General features: G+C 42.5%; 1 protein-coding gene across 2 annotated transcripts in view; it reads left to right on the top strand.

The window, feature by feature from the left end:
- Positions 1–24911, top strand: part of MFSD2B (MFSD2 lysolipid transporter B, sphingolipid) — a 70068-nt gene that overhangs the window by 34898 nt on the left and 10259 nt on the right. For both annotated transcript variants that reach the window (XM_073625320.1, XM_073625319.1), the window contains exons 4-10: positions 2000–2123; positions 5470–5548; positions 10094–10281; positions 11402–11492; positions 11590–11711; positions 13433–13519; positions 18023–18103. In XM_073625320.1, coding sequence (XP_073481421.1) covers positions 2000–2123; positions 5470–5548; positions 10094–10281; positions 11402–11492; positions 11590–11711; positions 13433–13519; positions 18023–18103 — 772 coding nt within the window. The remainder of the gene's footprint in view (positions 1–1999; positions 2124–5469; positions 5549–10093; positions 10282–11401; positions 11493–11589; positions 11712–13432; positions 13520–18022; positions 18104–24911) is intronic.

The following is a 24911-nucleotide window of genomic DNA, read 5'->3' as shown; positions in this document are numbered from 1 at the left end:
AAAACCCTTCTCTTTAAAGAAGCTTATCCTCAGCTCATCCCCCACAGCTATTACCTTTTGTATCAATTGACCCTCCATCCTAGATTGTAAGCTCTAGCGAGCAGGGTCCTCTGATTCCTCTTGTACCAAATTGTAATGTAACTGTAATCTCTGTCTTAATTTTGTTAAGCGCTGCGCAAACTGTTAGCGCTATATAAATCCTGTATTATAATTATAATAATGGTCCCAAAAAAGTGTCAAAAGTGTCCGATCTGTTACAATACCGCTAAAAATGGCAGATCACCGCCATTACTAGTAAAAAAATAAAATAAAAAAGCCATAAAAATGACATAAATCTTTCCCATAGTTTGTAGACGCTATAACTTTTGCGCAAACCAATCAATATATGCTTGAGATTTTTTTCTTTTTTTCCAAAAATATGTAGAAGAATATATATTGGCCTAAACTGATGAAGAAATTTGTTTTTTAAAAACATTTTCGGGGATATTTATTATAGCAAAAAAAATTGTCGCTCTTTTTTTGTTTATAGCGCAAAAAAAATAAAAACCACAGAGGTGATCAAATAGCACCAAAATAAAGCTCTATTTGTGGGAAAAAAGGGACGCAAATTTCATTTGGGTACAGCATTGCATGACCACGCAATTACCAGTTAAAGTGCCGTATCGTAAAAAATGGAATGGTAATTAAGGGGGTAAATCCTTCTGGTCCTTAAGTGGTTAAATCCTCATTTAGCAAAGGGATCCACTGGTGTAGATGGCCCGCCAGCTTCTTCCCACAACAGCACTCTCCCAGAATCACAATCCCATCCACTGTAAAGATCAAAGAACTCCCAAGATTAAAAAAAAGAAAAGGAAGCATCTCATAGTGTAGGAAATTCCATAACACTATTAATTAATAGTAGTAAAACACTCACATAGACAAAGTTAAAACCAGCATGTCATAAATACCACTGATGTTTCCAACCAACATAATGGCCGCTACATCCTGGTGTGCAATGAAGTCATACGACATGACTCCACCCTACGTATTTCATCATCAATTATGTCATCAGGGGCATGGCTGACATCCGGCATTGCGCATTACATAGGACAGGACTGGGCCCTCCCACTAATTGCATTCCAAAGACCAGGAAGAGGGCAAAAACCTCTCTCCTGGAAGAGGAAAATGCGCTGCCGGGACCAGAAGGAGCATCCTATTGCAGGAAATATCTCACAAGCACCAAAAGGGACAATATAACCAAAGCAAAATGAATCCCATAGAACGTACACTTCAGGTCAAAAGTGTGAGGAGGGCTCCTAAAGAATTCCTTAAATCAAACGGTAAATAACACATAAAACAAACAGCCCATATTTTTGAGGGTAAAAACAGTAAAACAAAAAAATAGCTATAAGCAAATAGCCTAAAAAAAAAACACTGCACTTGGAAGCAGTGCCATCTAGTGGTTAGTTTTAAAATTACAAACGAATATTAAACTCATAAAAAGCAAACAAATAAAAAGTACAAAATAAAGAAATCGTTGAAAGAAGCGCTAAATGAGGACTTAAACTGTGTTATTTACCCAATCCTGTGGGAGGGTCAAATTGTTATGGTAAGAGGCAGTGTGATCGGTTGAAGGTTTGTTATGGTAAGAGGCAATGTGATCGGGTGAAGGTGATGGGACTCTCTTCCACACATCATTCCCTGAGCATTTTCAAGTTAATATTTACAAGGACTCTCTTGGTGGACTTTTTCTTCCTTTCTGTCTTCATATTATAATATATTATAATTTATATTAATTTTCTGCCTGGAAAGTATTATATATGAATGCTTTTACATTTGTGAAAAAGATAGGGTCTTTTTAGCGCTGTACCGTGTAAGTTATTTTTGGATTTAATACTGCTGTAATACTTGCTTGGGGATTCAGCTTTAAAATCCTTGCAGTGTACATAGTTTACTTGAAAAGGATTGTTTATTTCTGGATTTGCTGTAGATCTAATAATCTCAGATGTCTATGTTTCAGGATGCTGGGGAGTATGCCGTTCTTGGTCGTGTCCTATTTCTTCTTGTGGTTTGTCCCATCATTTGTGACCGGAAGAGTCCTGTGGTATTTAATCTTCTTTTGTTCATTTCAGGCCCTCAGCACGGTGAGTGACATCATAGTGACGGTTTATCCGGTCATATACTTGGATCAGTCTATTTAGCTTTCTCTACATTAACAAGTCTGGTCATCTGTGTTTTGGAGTATGCAGCTTGGCTGTAGGTTTAAAGTAGAACTACTGTATAGGCAAAACCTTTGTTTTCATTTTGGATAGAGTAAAGGAGGGTTATAACCCCTGGAAGGTTTATTTTTGCCATCTTTGTGCCATTGGGGAGATTTCCCTTCACTTCCTATCCAAAAGCTAAAACAGGAAGTGAGAGGAAATCCCTGTAAATTAAAGAGGAAGTAAACTTCCTCTGCTGACATTTACCTATAGGTAAGCCTATAATAAGGCTTATCTATAGATAGTATAAATATCTCCTACACGTGTACCGTTTAGCCAGTGGCGCATTCGCTCTGAAGGAACGGCCATGGGTGCCATTCCTTCCGAGCCCTGTGCCATGAACGGCAGCTCCCGGCGGCATGTGCGGTAGTGACTTCATCGCGGCTCCGGCCGTTCACAGCGCAGGAGCCTGCAAACCCAGATGTCAGCCATCTCAACGGTGTTCGGGCGCCGCTAAAAGCCTTCGTTCTAAGGTAAGTATTTTTATAATGAGCTAGCATGTGATGCATGCTAGCTCATTATGCCTTTTTTAAAGAGTTTACAACCTATGTAAGGGTATTTCTTGGGGAGCCCCAGGTCACCAGAACTAGTGTCCCCATTGAAAGATTTTCCCTTTATTACTTTTCTGGAGACGTCCCAAAATTTGGGATTTTCTTTTACTTTCACTTTCAGTGACAATGGTAAACAGGACAGATAAAGAGGGTGAATCTCCCTAACAGAGGCACAGACAGATATTAAATGACAAGTGTTCTAATCCCTCTTCACTCTATCCAAAACTTTAAAAAAAGTGTTGCCTTTGTTATACTTTAATCCTTATTTATCAAATTGTATGCAGGAACATTTGTTTAGATCTTGTTGCCCTTCTTCTTCATTCCTACATAGTTCACTGTAACAATGAAAGGAAGAATAGAGTTTATTGGAGATACAAGAACGATTCTTTACTGACTAAATAGTCCTCACTGGCTCACCGGACTCTACATCTCCTCAATATTTGTCAATCATTGGATACATGTAAAGTGATGGCTGAATATTTGTAGATGACCCTTTAATTAGACGCTGTTCTTCACCTTCCCTGATAATGATGCCTGTTACTTCTAGTGATGAGTGAATATGCCTAAATTCTATTCAAAGCCAATTTTTGGATTTAAAAAAATCAAACAAATTTTAATTCAAAATTTGATTTGTACCAAAGTCAGTAAGGGACCATATTTGAATGTTCCTTTTAGCCCTTTGACACGCTAAAGCCACCCAAATCGCATGGGAATCCCCCCACCCTCCAAAGCTGTAAGGGACCTTTGCTAATAAAAAAAAGAATTAAGAAATGGTATAGCAGGGCAGGGGCTGGAGGGCCTCTTCATACAGCTTTGAGGGCAACATAGAAAATACGCAAATGTTTTCGATTACAAGTTAAGGGTATGACCTAGGCTAAGTTTACACTTACAGTTGGGGGGTGGGAAAATCAGGTGGCTGAGCTGATTTTACTGGCCCCTTAAGCTGGATAGGCAGCCAGATTGGGGTTGTATACTTGCCGTGGCTGCAATACTTTGCAGCGGCAAGAATTATACTCCTGTAATAAACTGGCCCCTGAACAGTGGCGGCTGGTGTTCAATATTTTGGAGGGGTCGGCAAACTAATGCCACCCCCAAACCTCCCCCCACCCCCGCAGGAGATGGACAGGAAGGCGGTGATCAACAACAACCCCTCCTTACCTTAGGAGTTAGGGAGAAGAAAGAGCCAGGGCTGAACAGATCTGAAGGCAGTGCAGAGGAGGCAACGTTTTCCAGAGAAGATTCTGGTCTCCATCTCACCTCCTTCCTTCACCACCATGGACAGAGGGGCTACCGATCACACTGGGATCACACCCACTTCCCTGTCCTGGCTCCTGGACAGACCGTGGAGCTGCAGAGGCAGATTGCGGAGAACCCCCTCTTCCAGCAAAGGTACAGAGAGGGTTAGGACTCCATCATTTCTCCTCTTGGCCAAACAGGAAGTGGGTCCTGAGACTCCCTGGCCAATGGGGGTCTCAGGATCCCCTTCCTGATAGGCCGGGAGGAGAAACAGGAAGACAGTAACTAATATGAATTTGCTATTGTTACACAACTGTGTGGGCTTTGGGCAGAGTGCTCTGCACCCTGAGCCCACCCTTTTTTTTGAAGCCAATTAGAGCCTCAGACTCTAATCACGTGCTTCAAAAAAAAAAAGAACCCAATTGGAATCCATGCGTTCGGCGCCCTGTATGTAGATTAGGGGCCGGGTGCATGGTTTAGGGGGGCGGCGCCCCTGCGCCCTGCATGGACAGGCTGCCACTGCCCCTGAACGTGACCCATTCAACCAAATGGGGCCACGATGCAACTGATCTGCAACCGTGCGGTTGTGCAGACTTTTAGGAGTTAAAACAGGCAGTAAAGAGGTGATATATAGCCTCCTCACTGCCTGTCAATTGCCTGCTGAAATGTGATCACTGCAGATCGCTCTTGAGAGTGAGATCAAAGTGTAACCACCACAGTTTTTTAGGGACAGCATTCACAACATTTGTATTATGGTGTGTTTGGCTTAGAAGGTGAAAAACATGTTGCCTTAAAACTGTGGTGCCACTGGCTAATTTGTAGCCAACCTCCTCCCCTTACCTGAGGGCTGTAGCTTCCTGCGACTTGCACTTAGGCCTTTTAGTGCTGCTGTCAACCTGGTGTCAATCAGTGGTGCCACTGGCCAAATTTTACACCGCCACACCCGAGGGCTGTAGTTATGTTTTTTTTAAATAATTCATTAATTAATATTTTTTTTTTTTTAAGTCACTTCCTTGGGGCGTCTGATTTTGCATTTAGGCCTATTGGTGCTTCAAGCAAATGTCTGCCAAAAAAAAAAAAAAAAACATACATATTTTGGGGCTGCCAATTTTTCCATTTAAAAAAGGACTAGTAATGCTTGACGAAAACACACGTGTCACTATTAAATCTAAAAGAAAAAAATACTTTTTTTGATGGAAAGCCAAACAAATAAATGTAGTTTTAGGAGTTACTGCTATCTGTAGGGAAAGCTTACTGGCAACCGTCAGGCTGCTGACCAGAGTCAAAGGTGCACAGCCAGGCATTGTGGGTCAGTACCAAATTTCACAATCACCAATGTGATCAAACTTCAAAAAGTTTGGATTAGTGTTGGATCCCGATTAGAATCTTAATACCATTTACTTCATACTGTATCTAATCATTTCTCTTTTTGTGTCCTTTAGATCTACCATGTCCCGTACACCACCCTTACCATGTTTCTTAGTGCAAAGCAATCAGAGAGAGATTCAGCCACTGCGTACAGTAAGTACAGGTTGTACTGGGTATCCTGTACAGTATAAAACTGTCTAAAACATGGACTCTGTGTTGACCACAGCAATCAATTAATTTTTTCCTTTCATGTAAATACTTAATCAGTTGGTCGTGCCAACACGGAACTCACTGAGGTATCAGTCTAAGGTGCAGCTGACCTTTAAGACTGGCTTCATTATATTGTGTTGCAGTAATTTGTGGGTAAAACACACATTTTACTGTGAATTACCATAATGCACAGCCCTGTGTGACATGTGTTGTTTTGCAGTGCCAACTGTTTAGAGTGGCACCCGAACACACAAGTACACTAGGTGACAACAAACTTGCAGTGCAGAGTCCCACAACCCACATGCTGTATTTTGTGGTGCACTGGGTTGAAAATAAAGGAGTGTATTACTTACTCCCATAGAAGCTGCCAGACTTTAGGGTCTTTCCCCCACACAACCAGGCAACAGGAATTTTCCACGCTTTCTTCACGGGCTCAATGTGACAGACCCAACTGGGATAGGGGCTTTTGGAGGGGACTGCAGGGTAACCTCTTGCCTACTAACCATGGGCCCTGGTGTTTGAGGGGGCTCTATTCTTTGGAAGGTGTGTGCCTGGGGGACCTTTGGAGTAGTTTTACTTTGGATGCAAGTCCATGTCTCCCCCAAACACACAGACTCTGAGAACTGGAGGACCCAGATACAGATTTGGGGCCTTTGTGTTTTGTTGGCATATAGGATCAGTGGCATCGCTAGGGGGGCGTGGGAGGTGCAGGCTGCACCCGGGTGACACCCACCAGAGGGGTGACACCTGTGGGCAGCAGCACTGGTAACGGTGCACGGTCCACACTCCCTACACTGATCTGTGTCTCTCCCTCGCTGGCTATCTCCCTGTCTCACGGAGCGGATCGAAGCTGCCTCCCCCTCCTCGCTGGCTATCTTCCTGTCTCACGAAGCAGACCGAAGCCACCTCCCCCCCTCTCTGTGTACTATGTTTGCTTGTAATTAGTGTGTGTGTATAAAATGTCAATGAGTTTCTGGACTCCTGACAGACCCTTGCATCTTTCATCCAGTGCTGCACTAACATTTCTGGATTCTGAGTCATGGGGAAAGCAAAAGAATTGTCAAAGGATCTGCGGGAAAAGGTAGTTGAATTGTATAAAACAGGAAAGGGATATAAAAAGATATCCAAGGAATTGAGAATGCCAATCAGCAGTGGTCAAACTCTAATCAAGAAATGGAAAATGAGGGGTTCTGTTGAAACCAAATCACGGTCATGTAGACCAACTAAAATTTCAGCCACAACTGCCAGGATAATTGTTAGGGATGCAAAGAAAAACCCACAAACAACTTCAGGTGAAATACAGGACTCTCTGAAAACATGTGGTGTGGCTGTTTCAAGATGCACAATAAGGAGGCACTTGAAGAAAGATGGGCTGCATGGTCAAGTCGCCAGAAGAAAGCCATTACTACACAAATGCCACAAAGTATCCCGTTTACAAAACACCAAACAGCACAGAGACAAGCCTCAAACCTTCTGGCACAAAGTCATTTGGAGTGATGAGACCAAAATTGAGCTTTTTGGCCACAACCATAAACGCCACATTTGGCGAGGAGTCAACAAGGTCTATGATGAAAGGTATACCATTCCTACTGTGAAACACGGATGTGGATCACTGATGTTTTGGGGATGTGTGAGCTACAAAGGCACAGGAAATTTGGTCAAAATTGATGGCAAAATGAATGCAGTATGTTATCAAAAAATACTGGAGGAACATTTCCATTCATCAGGAAGCTGCGCATGGGACTTACTTGGACATTCCAACATGACAATGATCCAAAACACAAGGCTAAGTTGACCTATTATTGGCTACAGAAGAATAAAGTGAAGGTTCTGGAGTGGCCATCTCAGTCTCCTGACCTCAATATCATGGAGCCACTCTGTGGAGATCTCAAATGTGCAGTTCATGCAAGACAGCCCAAGCATTTACAGGAACTGGAGTCTTTTTACCAAGCGGAATGGGCAGCTTTACCATCTGAGAAGCTAAAGAGCCTCATCCACAAATACCACAAAGACTTCAAGCTGTCATTGATGTTAAAGGGGGCAATACACAGTATTAAGAACTGGGGTATGTAACCTTTTGATCAGGGTCATTTGAGTAGTTCCTGTTGTCATTATGATTTAGAAAGACTAAACACAGTTGATTGATAATAAATCGCTTCAGCCAAACACTAACCTCAAGTGAAAGAAAAGTTTTTGTGTTATCATTCATATTCTCTGAAAACTGGCCAAGAAACCATAAATTTTGCCAGGCTATGTAAACTTATGAGCACAACTGTATGTATTTACTGTTAAGTGTCTTTCACCCATTGTGTAATGTCCCCACTGTGTGCCTCCTAGGTGTGAATTTCCATTGTTAATTGAGTAACCTATTGTTTCTGTCTGTTTGCTAATCCTCCTGGAGATGTGATTATTCTTGTGTCAATGCTACCTCATTATCTAACAATTGTGGGATATTTACCCCAATGTGTAATATTTGTTTCTATTGTTCATGCGGTGACTGCCCCTATTTTTGAAGTGTATAAAAACCTGTATTACTGTTCAATAAACAGTTATTCCTTTGGTTTTTACTTGAGCCTCTTGTCTGTATACGATGTTTGGGGTAAAGGGCTGGTATTAGCGATTGGTCTGCTGAAAGGGTTTGGAGGTCAGGAGGCAAAGTTTGGCAGAGGCACCCAGGCGGGGTGCCAGGCGTTCCGTCACACTCAATAAAAAGTCTAGGTGTTTCGTTTTGTTTTTGTTTATTTAGGGGATAGCCTGGATAGTGACGATGGGTTGCATGGGATACCCAGAATTGGGAGTGATGGTGCAGCTAAACTTGCAACATGTAAAGTTCCAAAACTGAAGATGCAGGTGCTGCTCCTTGCAGGAATACCAAAGCACCTGGCTACTGCTGTCCCAAGCTAGAGAAATTGGGCTGCTTTGAGCTGGCACTAAGCTGTCCCCTTGACCTGGACTTGTTAAGTATTGCAGCCTTACTCTCAACAGGCTTGGGGTTGGTAGAAGTGGAAGTTACTCACTGAGTCCCTTTAAGTGAATCCTGGAATCCAAGTGGCTGCTGTAGAGGCACACTGCTGTACAAGCCTGGACTTGATTTCAGGGTGTCTTTAGTTAAGGCTAGCTAAGACTAGTAAAGGGTGTAAGGATTCCAGCTGCTCCTTCTCTCCTTCCTCTCTCTCTGTTTCTCCTGGCCTTCCAGGGGCACAGCCCCCCAGCACAGGGGACCCCTCCAGGCAACTGGACCCAAGACTCTGCTCCCCTGACTGCCAGACTCGTAAGAATTTATGGGTTGTTCCCCTGTCTACTTAGCCTTGCCTTCTAAGCTAATGGTGAGAACTCTATAAATCAGGCTGCAACTGCTGTTCCTCCACCCTCTAATTTTCAGAACTACCCGAAGAGATCTAGAAACCAGGGGTAGGTAACAGAGCCACAGCCATTGCAGCACTGCACAGTCAAAAAATAAATAAACCCCTGCTCTTCTGCCTACAGAGGAGCCAAACTAATTGTACCTCACCTTGCAACTAGGAGTGTGCTACTGGAGCAAGTATGGCTTTCTTTTAGTTGCGTTGGCTGTCCATTTTAAATCAATGGGTTAGGTGCGGCAGGAGTATAGTAAGTTATAGCAAGGTAACAAAAATACATCTGGCAAGTGTAGTACATGGCTAACATCCCACCACATAAGTATTTATATTCCTTAAAATGTAAAGAGAGATGCTCATTTTGCATTTTTAGGGAAAAATAGCATAGTCTCTTGCTAGCTCACATCTAACACTCAGTATACTTCCTTGCGCTCCCTCACCGCACCATTCCTCAGAGCTGGGAGTCAAAACTTATAAAGAGTTGTTGACCTCATCCCCTATCATGTGTGACAATGTAGAGGACTGGGGGTTGGTCATTTAGGCCTGAGCACTGTATCTTGGAAATGCAAGTTACCCTAAACCTGGAAAAATGATGAGTATAAGTGGGTCTGAATGGGGGCTAGCAAGAGACAATAACTGTTCAGGGCAATGTGGCACAGTCTCCTCAAAATAGAACTTTGGCCTAAATACAAAAAAGGGCAGTATAGAAAAGGAAAGGGGAGCAATAAAGAAACAATAAAGAAAAAATGAAAAAGAAGCAAGCTGAAACTAGGATGAAAAAAAAGATAAAGAAGTAGTTCTATGCTAAGCTGGCCATTCTTCATGTTGCGATTTAGAATGCGGACTAGAAAAGGGTGTTGGTGTATATTATCTTCCAGCTCATGGGGTCCTCAATGAAATGCTCAGATAAGTAGCTTGTGAAAGGTTCTTTCATAGAGCTATTTATATTTACTACAAAAAAGTGTATATATATATATATATATATATATATATATATATATATATATATATATATATATATACACATTTATATTTACACGCCATGACATTATTCATAATTTATTCTTATGACAAATCATTTATTTCCCTGAAAGCCATGGATAATGTGGTCAGATAATGTTTTGCCTTGTAGGGATGACGGTGGAGGTACTTGGAACTCTCATTGGAGCGGCTCTGCAGGGGCAGATCGTTGCCAGCGCTCACACTGCCCATCACTGCCATGTAATTAATGGTACCATGAACTTCACCGTGAATGACACAAACTCTATGGAGAACATCACATTTTTCATCCCGGGGACACCAGACTACCAGCTTCATGCTGTAAGTCTAGAATAATTTGATTGATTTGTTTTTTTAGTTGTGCCACCTGTTAGAAATGTCCTACCAAACTGATCTTCAAACCAGGCTGGGGAGAGTGACCCTCATACTTTTGAGGGTTTTCTGGTTCCATGAAACTTTGCCAGAAAGAGGTATGTAAATAGGCATTTTCCAGGTGTTTAAATGTTTAAATTAAGGGTTAGTAATGAGTTAAATAGCTACTTTTTTAATTAATTATTTTTTACAATTTCAGGTTACCTACAACTGCCATTATGTGCAGATGAAAGGACCATACCTTCTCTTACATATAAGCATGTAACAGGGTGTTACATAGGATTGGTTGGGTGGCAACAGCTCAGCGCAGTCTGCTTCCCCTAATGTTCACCGTTGAACAATGCCGGGAGGGACTGTGTTCCGATGGTTGGTTGATTCACAGAGTAGAGAGTGGTCTGGTTTCAGCTAATTCCCCCCGGGGATCACGGGAATGGGAAGTGATGGGAAATCTCTCCAATAGTGACCCAGACACACAAAAAAAGTTAGTGGTGAGGAGATACAATTTTATTTTTGTTGCTGTCTATTTCATTCTGTTCTGGTTATACCTGTTGCCCTTTATACTTGTACTGGTGTCACATGCACAGGAAGCCACAGTGAGGGTCAATGCAGAGAACAATAAGACCAAGACCTACTGATTCCTCCCAGGCCTCTCATGTTCCTGTGGGTTCTGGTCAAAAAACTAGCCATATAGTTACATGCACTAGAAGGCCCTGCCCCCAAAAAATACAAGTCTACCCTCATCTGCAGAGATCTGATTTCTAAGGCTCCATGCACACTGGGCATTTATCCACAGTGCATGAGACTCTGGGGTTTAGGTGCTGGCGAATGGAACAGGTGCACTGTCCAGCCCCTTGCAACTAGCCTGTAAAAAGTCTATGAGAGACTGACAGCTGATGCAGCTGGATGGGGCTGGATGGTGCATCTAGCAGTACTAAGGTTTAGGACAGTATGCGACCAGGGAGGAACCTGCCGTGTGCAGCTTTATTACAGCTCATACAAAGTGGCACAACAAAGACTTCATATTCATCCTCTGATTTCCATCCTGACGTTTTGTGATATTTTTGTCTAGAGGAACGTCTACATGATTGCTGCGGGAGTCATTGGCTGTATCTATTTGTTCTGTACTGCGGTACTCTTTCTGGGGATCAAAGAAAAAGATGGTAACTATTTTTTTAATTATTTGAAATAATTCTACCCTAGCTTTTATAATTACCACCAGCTATTTCAGGTTATAATCAGGTGATATGTATTTTACAGATCCCTATGCATTCCAGCCTGGCATGATTATACCGTTTTGTAGCGGTTTCAGACAGTCGATGCAGCATGGGCCGTACCTTTTCCTAACATTTTCCTTCCTGCTTATTTCAGCTGGTGTTCAGGTAATGGCTGTTTTGTGACATCCGGGTAGGGGTAGAACAGGCTGAGAAAGGGTGGAGCAGTGGATGCAGTGTGATGGAGGCACCAGCAATGTAAAATCCTATTTACATTTGCAGTCCTAATAAAAAGTTCCAGCATATGCATTGGCAATCTCTTCTATGACCTACTTCTCTTCTTTTGGCTGGTTATAGGCACTGATGAATAGATCTGGTTTAATAAATCCTCCCTGCACTGCGCAGTGACAAACAAATATACCATGCAGGGAAGATTTACTAAGCCAGCCGCAAAATGGAAATAGGTAGTGACTTGAGAGGAACTTACTACCATTTTGTAGGTTTATGAAAGTGGTTATCATATACAGAAAGAAGAAGAAGCGCCACACCAGTATTCAGAGTCCAAAGCAGCATTTTATATAATAATCAATAAAAAGAAATCTAATGCATTTCTGGGGTGGGAGTTCAGGTACTCCTCCTTCATACGGGGTACAACACACCTCTTGGCAGGCTGACCCTAAAGTGGATGTAAAGCAGATTCATTAAATTTGAGCTGGGCACATATATCTGCAGTGTTTTCTTATCTCTCTTCAAAGCACTATGTCCTGTAGCTTTCTCCTGCTCTGTTCTTTTGTTATCAGCCTGATAACTTCTGACAAGTTCTCTGTCAACCAGATAAAAGCAGCCTGCAGTTTTGTGTTGGGGAGGATGCTATAAATAGATTAGCAGAGTGATGAACTATTCAACCAACAGTTCTGAAAGTCTCTACCTATGTGGAGAGGGGGTGTGTGCCTTTCCTCCAATCAGCTGTCTTGGCTGTATGCCCAGGCTTCACTGCAGTGCTAACCAGGAAGAGCAAATCTCCTAACAGGATCTGAACTTTCTAAAGAATATATAAAGCTGAAGACAGCAGATATACATGTAAAACTTATGTAGGGAGATTTGTTTCATCTCTGTGTATCATTTGAGGCTGTTCACATCACTGGGCATATGTGAGGGTTTACATCCACTTTTAAGGTAAGGACTGATTGATCAAGCTGGATTTTGTTTCAATAGTTTTTATAGAATTTTTTTTATGTAAACAGCAGCGGCAACCAATCCTTGCCATGCTTGAATCCTTCAACAATTTCAGTACATAAGGAACAAAAGGAGGGGGGGGGGGTAAGAGAGAGAGGGAAACATAATTGGGGCATCACTAATAAGGCAGGTCGGCCTTGGTGACCGATATAGGCACTGATAAGGACAAAATATGGAGACCAATCATTAAAGAGGTGGATACACAGAAGAAACCCACAATGCTCCCGTAGGTGCAAAAAAGGCCCTCCTCGGGATAGCCCTACAGGTCCATCCATTTTACACCCAAAAGCCTTAAAGCTTTGAACAACAATATCACAAAACCTTTATGAGATAGTCTTCAAACTATGAGACATTTATCTTATGGTGTAAGCTTCAGTTGCTCTCTCCATTACCAATACCAAGCTGGATTTTTGAAGCAAATCATGACTGCTCTACAGCCCAGGGAGTGTCCACACAGTACAGGGACATGCATTGTCTGCTATATCAGCGTGCGTGTTTATTTATCGAACGTTTTCACTAATATATTCAGAATGCCATGTCTATGGAAATCTTTGATTGTCTAATAATTAGGCCATTACGTTTCCCCTGTAAAGGAGAAAGACTGTCTAGATACAGGGATTTCTCAATGTGTATTCTGTTTTTAAATTTATCAGCTTCAGCAGAGCAATTTTGTCCTTTTTTGCACACATGCTGCAGACAACCTGCGAAAACACTTCCAGAATCTGGTACTGACCATCCTGGTGAGTAAGGAAACACAATTTTATCTATCTATCTATTTATCTATCTATCTATGGCATAACTATGGGGTGCGGCCCACACTGCGTATTGCTATTCAAGGGGTGCTCACATCATCATCTTGAGTAGTGCCTCCATAACTGAAACACCACCATTTTGGAGATGTCTGAAGTGAGCATGATTTGTATATACTGTTTTTAGTTTCATGACTCAGTTGACTTGCTATTTCTGCCTCATTATTTTTACAGCCTGGCACTGAGCACCAATACTGTGGGGTTAACGTTACCACCACTGACCACCAATGAATGGGATTATTTTGGTCATTTTTCCCGGTGCTGTTCTTTTTTTTTTTTTTCATTTTGCCAGTAACACCAATGCTGGGTCTCATTTTACTCCCACACTACAAGCAATATGCCACAACACCCATGTTGGCCATGCTTCCAGGTGCTTGGCAGGCTACGCACAATGGGGTTGGTTTACTAAAACTGGAGAGTGCAAAATCTGGTGCAGCTCTGCATAGAAACTCATCCGCTTCCAGTTTTTTTTTTGTCAAAGCTTAAAGCCCCTTACATGCGGGCTATCCAATCAGGTCCGCCTGTCAGTTTTTCAGGTGGACCTGATTGAACCCTCCAGTCTCCTGTATGGAGTGGCGGATGTGTCCACTGACACCCGCCGCCATTCGATCCTGTCCACAAAAAACAGATGGATGATGGTCCTATTTTCCATCCGGCCGGTGGATCGGATGGAAGCGGACAGGCAGTCCGTTTCCATCCAATTTCCCCATAGTGGAGAAGCGGGACTGTGTCCGTGTACGCTCTGCATAGCTGAGTGGACACGGACCTGTCATCTGCCTGCTCAGCGGGGATCAACGGAGCGATTCCCGCTGAGCAAGAGGAATCTGCTACATGGAGGCGCCCGTGTGAAAGGGGCCTAATTGAACAAGCTGAAGTTAGAAGCTGATTGGCTACCAAGTACAGCTGCACCAGGTTTTGCGCTCTCCAGTTTTAGCCAATCAACCCCAATGCATTTTTTTTCTTCGGTGCGCCCCCCCCCCCCCCCCCAACTGTTTTAATTCCTATGTTGGTAACCATCTAGCATCTTGAACATCAGTCATATTGATATGCTAAGTTCAGTATCTCTGCATAGTTAAGTAATTTTGAGGAACGGGTTGAAATTAAATTATTTTATTGAATGGTTTGGAATGGGTGATTCACCCTGTGTGCAAAATATGCTAGGTACGCATCTATCTATCTATCTATCTATCTATCTATCTATCTATCTATCTATCTATCTATCTATCTATCTATCTATCTATCTATCTATCATTTGCAAAATATAATTTATAACTGATTTTAAATCAGATGTATTCTAAAAAGGGACAGGGACCCTTTAAAGTAAAGCACATCAGGTTTGTATGGAGTGTGGAAGAGGGGATCCCTTGACGTTTCTTCTACATGATCCTGGACAGCTTGTTTTCTCCTTTTCAGAAGGGAATGCTGTATATATTCCCAAGAAGGATGTGTTATATAGACAATGCAAGGTGCCAGTTTCTTGCCCCCACCAATAGTCCTGGCCCTGACACACCTGTCTGTGTAGACTCTGGGGAAATAATGTGCTGATCCAGAGACAGGTGGCAGGAAAAGAGATGAGAATCTTATTTCACTCTGTCCCTAGATGATACCAACTGCTGCAAAATTCTCACCTTTTGTCATGGTAGGAAGAACTCTAGCCATAGCACAATAATTGATTTTTTTAAGTAAATTGACAGATGTTTCTGAAATGTATACATTCATTCTGTTTAAATCAGAATCCTCACTATGTGATAAACCGCAAGTGATGTCGCTGCTTGTGTGACTTGTTTTACAATTCAGACCTGTTTTCAGGTCCCATATTACATAGTCTCCTGTGAGTAGATGTAAATCTTTTAAGTGGGTAACAACATGTAAAATATAGCTTTAGTTTACTTTTCAAGCCTTGTATTGTACCTTGTACCTACTCTATGTTACCAAAAGTATTGTGACACCTGCCTTTACACGCACATGAACTTTAATGGCATACCCTTTGCAGCTATAACAGCTTCAACGCTTCTGGGAAGGCTGCCCACAAGGTTTAGGAGTGTGTCTATGGGAATGTTTGACCATTCTTCCAAAAGCGCATTCATGAGGTCAGGCACTGATGTTGGATGAGAAGGCCTGGCTTGCAGTCTCTGCTCTAATTCATTCCAAAAGTGTTCTGTCGGGTTTAGGCCAGTCAAATTCCTCCACCCCAAACTCGCTCATCCACGTCTTTATGGACCTTGCTTTGTGCACTGGTGCGCAGTCATATTGGAACAGGAAGGGGCCATCCCCAAACTGTTCCCAGAAAGTTGGGAGCATGAAATTGTCCAAAATGACTTGGTATGCTGATGCCTTAATAGTTCCCTTCACTGGAACTAAGAGGCCAAGCCCAACCACTGAAAAACAACCCCACACCATAATCCCCCCTCCACCAAATGATTTGGAGGGGTGAGGTAGGCCAGTCAAGTTCCTCCACCCCAAACTCACTCATCCACACTATATTGCCAAAAGTATTGGGCCACCCCTCCAAATCATTTGGTGGAGGAGGGATTAAGGTGTTGGGTTGTTTTTCAGGGGTTGGGCTTGGCCCCTTAGTTCCAGTGAAGGGAACTCTTAAGGCATCAGCATACCAAGACATTTTGGACAATTTCATGCTCCCAACTTTGTGGGAACAGTTTGAGGATGGCCCTTTCATGTTCCAACATGACTGCGCACCAGTGCGCAAAACAAGGTCCATAAAGACATGGATAAGTGAGTTTGGGGTGGAGGAACTTGAAAAGCCTGCACAGAGTCCTGACCTCAACCCGATAGAACACCGTTGGGATGAATTAGAGCTGAGACTGCGAGCCAGGCCTTCTCTTCCAACATCAGTGCCTGACCTCACAAATGCACTTCTGGAAGAATGGTCAAACATTCCCATAGACACACTCCTAAACCTTGTGGACAGCCTTCTCAGAAGAGTTGAAGCTGTTATAGCTGCAAAGGGTGGGACAACTCAATATTGAACCCTACGGACTAAGACTGGGATGTCATTAAAGTTCATGTGCATGTAAAGGCAGGCATCCCAATACTTTTGGCAATATAGTGTATGTAGTAGTAGTGTAGTAGTGCTGCAGACCATGGAAGTTTTTTAGTGCTCCACTAGTGTATGTAGTACCTGACTGTGGAGGCTTAGTGGCTAACACTTGTGCTTTGCAGCACTGGGGTCATTGGTTCAGATCTTGGCCAGGACATTTTCTGCTTGGAGGTTGTATATGTTTCCTCCAACACCGCAAAGATGTGCTGGTAGCTTACTTGACTCGTGGGTAAATTGTGCCTAGTATGTGTGTAATTGGCTATAGCCAGGGCTTTTTTTCAGCAGGAACTAGGGGGAACTCAGTTCCACCACCTCTGGCTCAGGTCTTCTGCTCCCTGCTCACCACTATCACTTGGTAACACTGAAGTTCAGCTTCTGCATTTAGAAGTGATAGCTTATCTCCCAGTAGCTCCCACAGGTCAGATCTCCTGCGCAGATCCCACTGAGTGCCGGACAGGGACAAGGGAGATACAGAACAGGTACCCAGGGTTCAGTGCAGTAATGGGCAGGAGAGGTTGTGTGGTAGGCTGCACCCTCTGTGGTCTCCATTTTTTCCCTGGTGACCAGTTGTTGATGCTCCTACTGCATGATCTCCCTTGCAAGTGACTGTAGTGTAGTATAGTATGCTGAGAGGTACTGCAGCCGGATAGGTGTTTCAGCTTAATATTGCAACAAAGGTAAGACATATGACAGATGGTGGAGCTTTTAAGGAGGGGGGAGATGAGGGCAGTGGGGGGAAGATGAGGGCAGTGGAGCGAGGGGGTTGTATGCAGAGGGAAAAGCTACTATTTGATGCCATTTGGCAGGTATGTGTGTGTGGCGGGCATGGGTTCCTGCACCTATTCTCTGAGAAAAAAAGCCCTGGCTATAGCTATTGCATTCTGCATGCAAGTCCCAAGGTGAGCAATTGAAGAGAGATGAGAAGAGACCCAGCAACCTACCTCCTAAAAATTCACCAAGAAAATTATGTGGAAAAAAGCTGCTAAGTGTATCAGACATGGTGCCCAGAGAGCTGGCCCCACAATTTGTAGAGAGATGGATACAACTGAATAGATAAATACATGCATACATTTTTGCAGCCTTACCATACCCACCACCCTAGAAAAATACTTACATTTCCCCATCCCTGGGGCTTCAATGGCCATCTGAGCCTACACAAAAAAACAAGAAGATTGGTCTGCCAGTGTATTGCTATCTGTTAAATACATAGGTCTCACTATCTGAACATGCTCAGCGAGATTAAAACCATTTAATTTAAGGTCTGTAGGAAATATACCAAGTTTAAATAATACAGGGACAGTCAGTAGTGACAATTCTGGCACACTGGCCCTTGTTATCTTCATGTTTAGTATATGATAACCTTTCATTCTCTGCAGATCTCCGCCGTAGTGAGCATCCCCTTTTGGCAATGGTTTCTTCAACGATTTGGCAAGAAAAAAGCAGCTTTTGGAATTTCAGTAAGTTCTGAGCGAGTCTTAATTCAGGGCTTGTGCATGCTGTGCAGATTTCATATATTTTAGGGTTAGAATTAGGGTTTACACGTGAATGTTTTGTTAAATCATTTCAAAGTTCATTCAGAAACACTGAAATGTGAAGGCAGTATGGTGAGAGGTGACATGAAAGTGGACATTTGGTTGGTTTTTATGGTTGAAAAGCAAAACTAGTACTGGCTCCCCAAAGAACAGTTAGTGAGATGGGCCAGGTGATATATGCCGCAATGATGATTCGTGATACCATATGGAAAATGAAACAGTGTTATCTGTGGTCAGATGACCAGTTATTGTTAACCATTATCATGGTAGCCAGAGGAACCTGTTGGCCCCAAGCACCAGAGATCTAAGCACTGCTTTGACCTTTGTGACATATTATTCTGAAGATGGACCACGTCACTAGTATTACATGTGACTCTTCATAGCTACTTGTTGGCCCAAAAACATAAATGTGTGCTTGTTAATCACACAGTGGGAAAAATGCTATTTTCTTGGCTGTCATGCCGATCCAATGGCTTGTCAGATTGTCACTGTTTAAGTAGACACCAATATTTTGGTCACATCAATCATTTGGCATGGCATGCTATGTGCTGCATTTCCCAAGTTCATATAATTCCTAATGATCCCAGGTATGGCAGTGCAGCTTCATATTTTACCTATCCACCTCCAGCCTGCTCATTGGACAATGAATCAGCATCATTAACAGTGTGTCAAAGATATATGAATCACCAGAATGGCCAACCAGAAGGGTAAATAATTTTACAGGTTAAAGAATTTAGCACATGCATTTTAGTTATGTTTAGCTGCCTGCCTGGAATTCAACCTGAAGAGAAGGAAAGAAAACCGCATTAAACTGCTTAAACTGACACTAAACACTATCATTATTCTCCAAAAAGAATCCACATACATCTACTACTTAATGGCCTTGTAATCTTTTTTTTTTTTCATGAAATTGTCTCTTATGCCCCGTACACATGGTCGGATTTACCGATCGTGTGTACACAATTCCGACGCACAAAGTTCCACGCATGCTCGGAATCAAGAAGAAGAGCCGCATTGGCTATTGAACTTCATATTTCTCGGCTTGTCGTACGTGTTGTACGTCACCGCGTTCTTGACGATCGGAATTTCCGACAAGATTTGTCTGACTGTGTGTATGCAAGACAAGCTTGAGCCAACAAAAAAATGGATTTTGTTGTCGATGTCCGATCGTGTGTACGGGGCATTATTGTGTATTTCTGCCTCCCAGTGAGCTCTCAAACCTCTCCTTTTCTCCCAAACTTTGATTTGTTGTAGCCGTATTAGTGCAATTGTGCAATAAAAAAAGTATCACGGACAGTACTCAATTTTCTCTCTCCCAAACTTAAATTTTTTTGGCATGAGCAGTCTTGTACAGTGCCTTGAAAAAGTATTCATACCCCTTGAAATGTTCCACATTTTGTCATATTACAACCAAAAGCCTAAATGTATTTTATTGAGATTTTGTGATAGACCAACACAAAGTGGCACATAATTGTGAAGTGGAAGGAAAATGATAAATAGTTTTCAGAATTTTTTTACAGGTAAATATGTGAAAAGTGTGGCGTGCATTTGTATTCAGCCCCCCTGAGTTAATACTTTGTAGAACCACCTTTCGCTGCAATTACAGCTGCAAATCTTTTTGGGGATGTCTCTACCAGCTTTGCACATCTAGAGAGTGAATTTTTTGCCCATTCTTCTTTGCAAAATAGCTCAAGCTCTGTCATATTGAATGGAGAGTGTCTGTGAACAGCAATTTTCAAGTCTTGCCACAGATTCTCAATTGGATTTAGGTCTGGACTTTGACTGGGCCATTCTAACACATGAATATTCTTTGATCTAAACCATTCCATTGTAGCTCTGGCTCTATGTTTAGGGTCGCTGTCATGCTTGAAGGTGAACCTCCGCCCCAGTCTCAAGTCTTTCGCAGAAACAGGTTTTCTTCTAAGATTGCCCTGTATTTGACTCCATCCATCTTCCCATCAACTCTGACCAGCTTCCCTGCTGAAGAAAAGCATCCCCACAACATGATGCTACCACCACCATGTTTCACAGGGGGATGGTGTGTTCAGAGTGATTGGCCTAAAAGCAAAAAAGTTCAATTTTGATCTCATCTGACCAGAGCACCTTCCTCCACATGTTTGCTGTGTCCCCCACATGGCTTCCCGCATACTGCAAACAGAACTTCTTATGGCTTTCTTTCAACAATGGCTTTCTTCTTGCCACTTCCACAAAGACCAGATTTGTGGAGTGCACCACTAATAGTTGTCCTGTGGACAGATTCTCCCACCTGAGCTGTAGATCTCTGCAGCTCCTCCAGAATTACCATGGGCCTCTTGGCTGCTTCACTGATGAATGCTCTCCTTGTCCGACCTGTCAGTTTAGGTGGACGGCCATGTCTTGGTAGGTTTGCAGTTGTGCCATACTCTTTTCATTTTCAGATGATGGGTTGAACAGTGCTCTGTAATGCCCCGTACACACGGTCGGATTTTCCGACGGAAAATGTGTGATAGGACCTTGTTGTCGGAAATTCCGACCGTGTGTAGGCTCCATCACACATTTTCCATCGGATTTTCCGACACACAAAGTTTGAGAGCAGGATATAAAATTTTCCGACAACAAAATCCGTTGTCGGAAATTCCGATCGTGTGTACACAAATCCGACGGACAAAGTGCCACGCATGCTCAGAATAAATAAAGAGATGAAAGCTATTGGCCACTGCCCCGTTTATAGTCCCGACGTACGTGTTTTACGTCACCGCGTTTAGAACGATCGGATTTTCTGACAACTTTGTGTGACCATGTGTATGCAAGGCAAGTTTGAGCCAACATCCGTCGGAAAAAATCCTAGGATTTTGTTGTCGGAATGTCCAAACAAAGTCCGACCGTGTGTATGGGGCATTAGATGTTCAAAGCTTGGGATATTTTTTTTATAACCTAACCCTGCTTTAAACTTCTCCACAACTTTATCCCTGACCTGTCTGGTGTGTTCCTTGGCCTTCATGATGCTGTTTGTTCACTAAGGTTCTCTAACAAACCTCTGAGGGCTTCACAGTACAGCTGTATTTATACTGAGATTAAATTATAAACAGATTAAATTATACACAGGTGGACTCTAGTTACTAGTTAGATGACTTCTGAAGGCAATTGGTTCCACTACATGTTAGTTAGGGGTATCGGAGTAAAGTGGGCTGAATACAAATGCACGCCACACTTTTCAAATATTTATTTGTAAAAAACTTTGAAAACCATTTCTTCATTTTCCTACTACTTCACAATTATGTGCCACTTTGTGTTGGTCAAATAAAATCCCAATAAAATACATTTACGTTTTTGGTTGTAAAATGACAAAATGTGGAAAATATCAAGGGGTGTGAATATTTTTTTAAGGCACTGTATACTGCTCTATGCACACTACCAATCCCATTGTCCATAGTTCATCTTGGGAGCAAGCTTGAGAGGGTCAGATCACAGAGACGGAACGTAGCTACCCTCTAACAGAAAGTCAGTTCGCAGCAGACAAATAAAGGAATTTGGAGATTTGGAGGAGAGCAATAGAAGGGACTTTTTTTTTAGTTATGAATGCTTGAAAAGATTATTATTTTTTTAAACCAGAGTTTAGTGTCACTTTAAAGGCTAAATTTACCTTTCAGGCAAAAATTATAAATGTTCGTATTTTTTCAGAAAAATAAATGATTATTTTTGCCTCCTGCAAAGCATTGTACCTATGATCAGTGGATCGTGTATGCAATGTCAAGCTCCTGCAGACACTGCCTATTGCTTCCTGCCCGTACCTTCACAGGCTTTCTGTTAGAAAGCTGTAGGAAGTGTTAATGAACTAGGAGGGTGCTCATCAGCATCCTCCTAGTTCATTGACAAATTACAAGCCATCTGGGACGTGAAAGATGGGACTTGTAGTTTATTCATTCACAAACTGCTGTGGATAAATGACATGGCTATGCGGGTGGAGCGCTGCACAGCTGTGCCATTTTTAAAATGTGACAGTGGGTGTGAGTAGAGAATCTCTGTGCAAAACAACTGCAAAGAGCAGTTAAGTATAACACGTTTGGTATTTTAGAAAAAACAAAAATACAAAAAAACATGACTTTAATACCGCTTTAACATCAAGTAACTATATAGGCGTCTTTTGAATGAACTAAAGACTGCCATAATCATTAATGACCACTAGATGGCAGAAAATCAATGTAAAGACTGAACTTACAATTGACATAGGACAGAACAAGTGATGCCATCTAGAAAAGTATTTCTCAAGGTTTTTTTTTTTTCTGTGCCCCCCTTCCAACCTTGTTTTTCTCCTGCGACCACCCTTGATCATATCTCATTACCAATTAAAAAAAAAAGCTTGCCACCTGTTTTGTAAAAATAATTTGTGTTTTTATTTATAATAATTTTAGTAATGCCATTTGCATACATAATTTCATACAGTATTTTAGTATTACCATCATTTAATAGTCAATTAATGTGACCCCTAGGCTTGGTGGGCAGGTGCAAGTCCCTTTGTGTGATGATCACCTCTGTTCTTTATGTCAAGGGTACTGCACATAAATCCAGGCAGATATAAAAGACACAAATTATTATAGCTCTGTAATCATTATTACATCATTACATTTATTTTTTAAATTCAAGCAGTGTAGGTACCTGAATTTAACCTGGTATTAGCAGTCCTTGTACAGCAGTACAGAGGAAGAAACAGCACAAGGAGCCAATCAGTTCATGTGCTGACAAGAAGCATGCTGGTAAGAGGAGAAAGCAGAGTGACAGAGAGACAAGTTCATCAATATGCTGCTACTCCTTTCATTGTCCAGTCACAGGCTGGGGTGGGTCCAGGACAACCTGGGCCCAGAGGAAGTAGATTAAATTATGCTAGCCATCAGACTGAGGACATCTACAGTGCCTTGAAAAAGTTTTCATACCCCTTGAAATGTTCCACATTTTGTCATGTTACAACCAAAAACGTAAATGTATTTTATTGGGATTTTATGTAATAGACCAACAGAAAGTGGTACAGAATTGTGAAGTGGAAGGAAAATGATAAATGGTTTTTAAAATTGTTTACAAATAAATATGTGAAAAAGTGTGGTGTGCATTTGTATTCAGCCCCCCTGAGTCAATACTTTGTAGAACCACCTTTTGCTGCAATTACAGCTGCAAATCATTTTGGGAATGTCTCTACCAGCTTTGCACATCTAGAGAGTGACATTTTTTGCTCATTCTTATTTTCAAAATAGCTCAAGCTCTGTCAGATTGGATGGAGAGTGTTTGTGAACAGCAATTTTCAAGTCTTGTCACAGATTCTCAATTGGATTTAGGTCTGGACTTTGACTGGGCCATTCTAACACATGAATATGCTTTGATCTAAACCATTGCATTGTAGCTCTGGCTGTATGTTTAAGGTTGTTGTCCTGCTGGAAGGTAAACCCCCGCCCCAGTCTCAAGTCTTTTTGCAGACTCTAATGCCGCGTACACATGGTCGGACTTTTCAGCTACAAAAGTCCGACAGCCCGTCCGACAGACTTTCGACGGACTTTCGACGGACTTTCGACTGACTTTCAACAGACTTTCTAACGACCGGACTTGCCTACACGCGATCACACCAAAGTCCGACGGATTTGTACGTGATGACGTACACCGGACTAAAATAAGGAAGTTGATAGCCAGTAGCCAATAGCTGCCCTAGCGTGGGTTTTTGTCCGTCGGACTAGCATACAGACGAGCGGATTTCTGGGTCCGGCGGAGTTACGACGTAAAGATTTGAAGCATGTTCCAAATCTAAAGTCCGTCAGATTTGGGACTGGAAAGGTCAGCTGAAGGTCCGGTGAAGCCCACACACGATCGGATTGTCCGCCGGATTTGGTCCGACGGCAACCGTCGGACAAGTCCGGTCGAAAAGTCCGACCGTGTGTACGCGGCATAACAGGTTTTCTTCTAAGATTGCCCTGTATTTGGCTCCATCCATCTTCCTATCAACTCTGACCAGCTGTCCTATCCCTGCTGAAGAAAAGCATCCCCACAACATGATGCTGCCACCACCATGTTTCACGGTGGGGACGGTGTGTTCAGGGTGTACGCAGTGTTAGTTTTCCGCCACACATAGCGTTTTGCTTTTAGGCCAAAAAGTTCAATTTTGGTCTCATCTGACCAGAGCACCTTCTTCCACATGTTTGCTGTGTCCCCCACATGGCTTCTCGCAAACTGCAAACGGGACTTCTTATGGCTTTCTATCAACAATGGCTTTCTTCTTGCCACTCTTCCATTAAGGCCAGATTTGGATGCACAACTAGTAGTTGTCCTGTGGACAGATTCTCCCACCTGAGCTGTGGAACTCTGCCGCTCCTCCAGAGTTACCATGGGCCTCTTGTCTGCTTAATGCTCTCCTTGCCAAGGGGGCCCCATATGGACCTGGTTAGGAACTACTGATCTTGAGCATCCAATATGTTCATTGTAACCTGAGCTATAGATGATTTAAAGGTTCAGATGAGAAAAAAGTTATACTTTATTTATGAGAAGTTTTAGTAGAGAAAAATGTGAGCTAGTTACATACAGTACATATGGTTTTATAAGAAACTTAAAGTACATCTGAAAGTCTGAACAAGTCCCAAATGTTGCCCCCTGCAACATCCTCTCTTTCCACTGTAGTGCAAGCCAGCACAACCTACTGAGAGTGACAACTCTGCTCTGAATTCAGGAGCAGTGCAGCATCATTGCCACCCCATCACAGGAAGCTGCATTAGTAGGA

Source organism: Aquarana catesbeiana, linkage group LG04 (assembly GCF_042186555.1).
Source record: "Aquarana catesbeiana isolate 2022-GZ linkage group LG04, ASM4218655v1, whole genome shotgun sequence".
Lineage (NCBI taxonomy): Eukaryota > Metazoa > Chordata > Amphibia > Anura > Ranidae > Aquarana > Aquarana catesbeiana.
This window is presented reverse-complemented; position numbering and strand designations above follow the sequence as displayed.